At 50.8% G+C, this 6,739-nt stretch overlaps 1 protein-coding gene across 1 annotated transcript; it reads right to left on the bottom strand.

The window, feature by feature from the left end:
- Nucleotides 1-412: 412 nt before the first annotated feature.
- foxi2 (forkhead box I2) lies at nucleotides 413-4,427 on the bottom strand. The gene is made up of 2 exons (XM_060828307.1): nucleotides 3,928-4,427; nucleotides 413-1,620 (listed from the first exon to the last, which is right to left on the bottom strand). The coding sequence occupies exons 1-2, from the start codon at nucleotides 4,412-4,414 to the stop codon at nucleotides 1,058-1,060; spliced, it is 1,050 nt and encodes a 349-aa protein (XP_060684290.1). The 5' UTR covers nucleotides 4,415-4,427; the 3' UTR covers nucleotides 413-1,057.
- Nucleotides 4,428-6,739: the final 2,312 nt, after the last annotated feature.

Here is a 6,739-nt window from a genome sequence, read left to right on the forward strand (position 1 = left end):
TCGAAGAATGAGGGGTGACCTTATTGAGGTGGATAAAATCATGAGGAACATAGATAGAATGAATCTTTTCCCCCCAGGGATGCAAATTGAAAATTAGAAGGAATAGATTTATATTACTTACAGTGTGGAAACAGGCCCAACAAGTCCACACCGACCCTCTGAAGTACAACCCAGCCCCCTACACCTAACAATATGGGCAATGTTTTTCATGGCCAATTCACCTGACCTGCACATTTTTTGGGACTGTGGGAGGAAACCCACACAGACAGGGGGAGAATGTGCAAACTCCACACAGACGTCGCCGGAGGCAGGAATTGAACCCAGGTCTACTGGCACTGTGAGGCAGCAGTGCTAACCACTGTGCCACCATACTGCACATTTATGGTGAGATTTAAGAAGGACTTGAGGGGCAACTTCTTCATGCAGAAAGTGGTGCAAATATGGAATAGGCTGCCAGAGAGAGTGGCTGAGGCAGGTACAATAGCAACACTTAAAACAGCATTTGGATAGGTACATGGGTGGGAAGGGTTTAGAGGGATATGGCCAAAAGTGGGCAATTGGAACTAGCTGAATGGGCCCCATGGACCAGTTTGTGGCATTGGGCCTGTTCCCATGAGAGAAGGGGATTGAAGACTGGAGATGGAGAGGAGTGAGATTGAAGGAGGAGAGAGATTGAAAATGAAAGGGGTGAGAATGTGGGACACTAAGAGAGATTGAAGGAAAAATGCCAAAGAACGTTAAGAGAGTGAGATTGAAAGTGGAGAGGGGACTAAAGGTGGAGAGGGATTGAAGATGGGAAGAGGGTTTGAGAATGGGAGAGGGATTGAGGATCAGAGAGAGATTGAGGATGGGGAGATGGGGGTTGAAGATGGCGAGGGGTTTGAGGATGGTGAGAGGGGTTGGGAAGGGGGGATGGAAATTGATGATGGCGAGGGATTGAAGGTGGGGAATACTGAATTAAAGACGGATTAAAGGTTGAAGATGAGGGAATATGACGCTGAAGTGGCGACTTGAACTCTTCACTTTCTGGAGAGTCTACTGCTCATGTATTCATTCTTCAGACCTCCGTTCCCTCCCGGGGGTAAATCAAACTGTTGACACTGAAGGTGTTGTAGAAATGGCTGTTGAATTGGGTTGTCTGACCGCCGGAGAAAGTGTTGTGATAGCCCGCGCGGTTGAAGTGAAAGGAGTCCGTCACCTCGCTGGCTTCCTGCGAGGATAAGCTGCTGTTGGACGAGTAGGAACCGAGTGCAGAGACATTCCTTTGGAAGAAGTCATTGGCCAGTCCCATGGACACTTGCCTAGTGATGGGGCCACTGCCCACGGCGGCCATGCTGTTGAAGAAACTGTTCAGGCAAGGACTGGACGAGGGCGTGGAAAGTTTCGGGTCGTCGATGGAGCCCCGCGAGTGCTCCGGCTCCGGCGAGGTAGCTTCCAGCAAGAGCGGCGGGCTCTCGGTTAGCTTCAAGGCGGGAGTCCCTGCATTGTCCTGGGGCTTGCCAGTGAGGGAACCCCCGAGGCCCGAGTTGGAGTCGGTTCTCCGCTTTCTCTTGCGGCGAAAGTTGCCATTGTCAAACATCTTCTCGCAGTTAGGGTCCAGGGTCCAGTAATTCCCTTTCCCTGTTAGTGGATATATATTTAAAAAAAACACAGGTAACTCCACACATCCATCAACAGATTTTAGCAATAAACCTGAGTTAGATTAGATACAAGTTCACACAGTAACAGGAAACATTTTGGAGGAGTGGGAGTTTCTTTACGAACTGTCACGATATATTGAAAATGAAATATTGTAAAGTTAGCTGAAACAGTCCATGAAGTTGCTGAGCACTATACCAACCACTTTCACTTTCATTGCAAAGATCGAACCTCCAATAGAGTCTCAAAGCACCTAAAGAGCCCTGAAAAAACCAAACAACTGCTGGAGACCCCAAACAGAAATTCCTGGGGAATCTTTATTGGAAGAAAGCAGCGTATGGAGTCTGGTGACCCTTCATCAGAACAGAAAGAGCCCACTTTGAACATTCATGTCAGCCCGCTTCCCACATCCAGTTGGTTACTTTTTAAAAAGGCATTTATTTTTCGAACATTGTCCTATCTCCCTTCTAAACGTTAATACAGAGGGTGTTTTCAGTAGCCTGCCCAGCATTCTCTCATGAAGCTGTTGTGCGCTTGTGTTAAATTAAACAACAGTTTTACTTTACCTCGGGGGTTTAACACAGGCGGATATTAAAAATGGGCAAGGAGTGTTTTCAAGAGAGACAACTCTCCCCCAGTGACAAGTCGCCAAACCAAATCATTGCTGGGCCAAAATTCGCGAGTTTTTGCAAATGCCTTGGGTCTTAATATTTACCCAGCTGGGTGCGGGGTTGGCACGGACTAAGTTAACACTGGAACGTATTTGATCCATCAGGACCAGTTTGAGTTGCAAATCGGTTTGGAAATTGTACCCATAGCAGATCACAGCAGAAATACATTCAGAGTTCAGATATATCTAGTTAAAAATCACACAACACAACCATCTGATGAAGGAGCAGCGCTCTGAAAGCTCCTGCTTCCAATTAAACCTATTGGACTATAACCTGGTGTTGTGTGATTTTTAACTTTGCACACTCCAGTCCAACACCGGTATCTCCAGATGTATCTATATATCTAAGGTAACAGGACTGGGGCAGTCATGAGGGGAGGAATAGGCTCCTATTCCACTTCTGTCAAAAGTGTAACAGCAAGGCAGGCAGCATCAGGAGGTGGACAGGTCCTCATGCTGCCTGGCTTGCTGTGTTCTTCCAGCCTCCCGCCTGTCTATTTTGGATTCCAGCATTTGCAGGGTCTTTTTTGTCTCTAAAAAAGTATAGCAGAACCCACTTGTCCCATTTTCCAGCACTTGGCCCCATAGCCTTTTAGACCATCGAGTTTGCATGACCATAACTTACACTAGTCCCACTTCTCGCACTGGACCCACAGACTTGAAGGTTATAACATTTCACCTGCTCATCCAAGTACCTGTTCCCCCCACTACCTTCCCAAGGCAGTACATTCCAGACCCCGAACCCCTCTGGGTAAGAAAAGCTCCTCTTCAAATCTCCTGTAAACCGCCGCCTTTCACTTTCAGGTTCTGCCCGCATGTTATTGACTCTCCCACGGAGGGGAGGGGGACCACTCTGTCCATACCCGTCTGCACCTTAGAGACAGGTGTCACCATCACCCCCGCCAACCTTCACTGCTCCGAAGAAAACAACCCTGAGCTGATCCAATCGCCTGTCTTCCTTTTCAAAAAGCTGAACCCGAGACGATGGGTCCAATGGCCTCTTTCTCCTCGAGCGGGAGTACAGGCAGAAAGTGCTGGATAAACCCGAGAGAGAGAGAGATGCTGCCGAGCTTCTCCAGCGGTATCTGCCTTCATTTCAGATCCCCGGCGTTTCACAGGGGGAAGGAGGGAGAGAGAGAGAGAGAGAAGAAGGGAAGGAGAGAGGGATGGAGGGAAGAAGGAGTGGGGACAGAGGGAGGGAGGGACAGACGGAGGGGAGAGGGTGGGGGACAGAGGGAAGGAGAGAGGGAAGGAGGGAGGGATGAAGGAGGGACAGGAGGAGGGAGGGAGAGAGGGAACAGTCATAGAGATGTACAGCATGGAGACAGACCCTTCGGCCCATCCCGTCCCTGCCGACCAGATATCCCAACCCAATCTAGTCCCACCTGCCAGGACCCAGCCCATAGCCCTCCAAACCCTTCCTATTCATATACCCATCCGGATGCGAGAGGAAGGAGGTTAGGAGGGACAGAGAGAGGGGAGAGGGTAGGAGAGACAGAGGGAGGGAGAGAAGGAAGGAGGGACTGAGGGAGTGGGGGAAAGAGGGAGAGACAGATGCAGAGGGGAAAGCGGGAGAGACGGAGGGAGGGGGGGGTGGAGGGACAGAAGAACTGGCTCACCTGGATCGTCCTCGTCCCTCGGCACCTTCTTGAAGCAGTCGTTGAGGGAGAGGTTGTGCCGGATGGAGTTTTGCCAGCCCGCCTTACTCTTCTTGTAGAAGGGGAAGTTCTCGGCCACGTACTGGTAGATCTGGCTGAGGGTGAGCTTCTTGTCCGGGGCGTTCTGGATGGCCATGGCGATCAGAGCCGAGTAGGAGTAAGGCGGCCGGACCAGCTTGAGCAGCTCCTCCTGGCTGGCGAGGGAGAGCCAGCCCAGCTCCGCGGCTCCGGGCGGCCCGGAGGACGGTGCCGCGGGCACGAACTGCGGAGGGTGGGCCGGGAACGGCGAGGGGCTCTGACTGTGCAGGTACGGAGACGGCGATCCCCCGGCCGCCGCCCCGTTCAGCCACAGGTAAGGGCTGGCAGTGCCCGGGTAGTCCGCCAGCGGGTAGCCCGCCTGGTGCTGGTGCTGGTGGTACATGTTGAAGTTCTCACAGTAGACTGCCATCTCGGAGAGGTGAGGCGCTGCGTCGGCACGGAGCGGCGTGGAGTTACAACGCCGGGAGTCCTGAAAACCAACAGAGTTCATAATCCCAGCCCCGGCTGGGGTGGAGGGAGGGGAGGGGGGGGTGTGGGGGGGAGGGAGGGGAAGGACAGAGGGAGGGGAGAAGTGGAGGTAGAGACAGAGGAGACCGTTTCACAAGTTGCTTCAAGGACAGGTGCGAAGAGAAATACCAGAGCCGCTTTATTTATAGACCTGATGTGGATTTCAGCGGCGCCTGGGGCCAGAGGGTGTTGTGTAGACGACAGAACTCGCTCCCTCTCTCACACACACACCCCACCCTCCCGAACAGACTGAGTGCCGAAAGAAGGGGAGGTGTTGTGAGAGAGAGAGAGAGGAAACTATGACAGCTCACCAATCAGACACTCTGAAAACCCTCTCCCCTGATTCTCATTGAGACCCTGCCTCCAACCTGTTGCAAAATCTTTTTTAGTGATCTCTCAAAACAAAACACTGTGCCTTTTCAAAACCTTGCGAACGTGGCCATTCATTTCCCCCCGGCTAGATTTATTTTCTAACAAAGTTGGTGCAGTCCTCTTGAAGACGGGTGTATTTTTGTCTTGCACGTTTTGTGCGTGTGTGGGGGGGGGGTTTGTTTTGGGGCTAAAAGACAACAGGTTATTCACCACTCGGCAACTCACTCACTTCAAACGGGACAGGAAACCCGCTGGAGGTTTTATCCAGGGTCCTAGGTATTAGAGACTTCAGTTAGCGTGAAAGATTGGAGGAGAGAGAGAGAGAGGAGACAGACTGGGGAGAGGCGGGGGTGGGGGGGTGGGGGGAGAAGGTTTCAAAATGAGGACAGACCTGGACAGAGTACACCGGGGAGATCCCACAGGTTAAAAAAAATGAGAACGAATTCTGAAGAAGATGCATAACCATCGGGGTTAACTGTTCGTAACACAGAAACTGCCGGGGAAAAAAATATTCAGGAGGTCTGGTAGGATCTGTGCAGAGAAAAGCTGAAAATGTGTTGCTGGAAAAGCGCAGCAGGTCAGGCAGCATCCAAGGAACAGGAGAATCGATGTTTCGGGCATAAGCCCTTCTTCAGGAATCAGTGCAGAGTAAGCAGAGTTTGGGTTTCGGGTCCCTTTGTCAGTAAAAAGAGTGTGTTGCGGGAAAAAAAACACAGGCAGCATCCCAAGAGCAGGTCAGTCCACATCTCGACCATAACTTAAGTCGACCATAAGTCAGGAACTTCACTCACCATACAGCTTAAGCCGGGAGCGTCGACTCTCCTGCTCCTCGGATGCTGCCTGACCTGCTGTGCTTTGCCAGCAACACACTCTCTTGGACTCTGATCTCCAGCATCTGCAGTCCTCCCTTTCCCCTTCCTCGGTAGAGTTCTTCAGAGCAAAATAAAAACCCTGCGGATGCTGGAAATCAGAAACAAGAACAGAAATTGCTGGCAAAACTCAGCAGACCTGGCAGCACCTGTGGAGAGAACCTTCAGTTCTGTTCAGACCTGCTGAGCTTTTCCAGCAAAATTGTTTTCTGATTCTGCATTTCTTTGATTTGATTTGATCTTTGTTTTGTGGAACTCTGTTTCTGACTCTGCAGTTGCGGCTCCTGAGTTTTTCTAGCACTCTCTGTCTGATTCAGATTTCCGGCATCTGTAATATTTAGCCCTTCCGTGAGAATTGGTTTCTGTAAATAAACGGTGACGGAAGCAGATTCAAGTGAGCTAAACATCGCAAAACACCAGATTATAGTCCAACAGGTTTATTTCGGAGCGCTGCTCCTTCACCAGGTGACTGTGGAGTATAAGATCATAATACACAGAATGTATAGCAATGAGTGAGTTTGCCACAAATTCTGTGTATTACTCAGAGGGAAATGGGTCTGGGTGGGTTACGCTTCGGAGGGTCAGTGTGGACTGGTTGGGCCGAAGGGCCTGTTTCCACAATGGAGGGAATCCAATCTAATCTAAACGGAGTCGACGATCTTTCCTCTACAACTACCTGATGCAGGAGCAGCGCTCCGAAAGCCAGTGCCTCCAACAGATTAAACTTGTTGGATTATAACCTGGTGTTGTGTGATTTTTAACTTTGTCCACCCCAGCCCAACACTGGTTCCTCCACATAAAATTCAACTGAGGGTGGTACGTGTATGAAATGAGCTGCCAGAGGATGTGGTGGAGGCTGGTACAATTGCAACATTTAAGAGGCATTTGGATGGGTATATGAATAGGAAGGGTTTGGAGGGATATGGGCCGGGTGCTGGCAGGTGGGACTAGATTGGGTTGGGATATCTGGTCGGCATGGACGGGCT

The sequence above is a fragment of the Hemiscyllium ocellatum genome, chromosome 1, assembly GCF_020745735.1.
Source record: "Hemiscyllium ocellatum isolate sHemOce1 chromosome 1, sHemOce1.pat.X.cur, whole genome shotgun sequence".
Taxonomy (NCBI): domain Eukaryota; kingdom Metazoa; phylum Chordata; class Chondrichthyes; order Orectolobiformes; family Hemiscylliidae; genus Hemiscyllium; species Hemiscyllium ocellatum.

Excerpts from the sequence above, each read along its gene's own strand:
- foxi2 (XM_060828307.1), bottom strand. The coding sequence starts at position 4,414 with ATGGCAGTCTACTGTGAGAACTTCAACATGTACCACCAGCACCAGCAC. Across the intron at positions 1,621-3,927 it reads GAGGGACGAGGACGATCCAG|GGAAAGGGAATTACTGGACC; the intron begins GTGAGCCAGTTC and ends ATCCACTAACAG.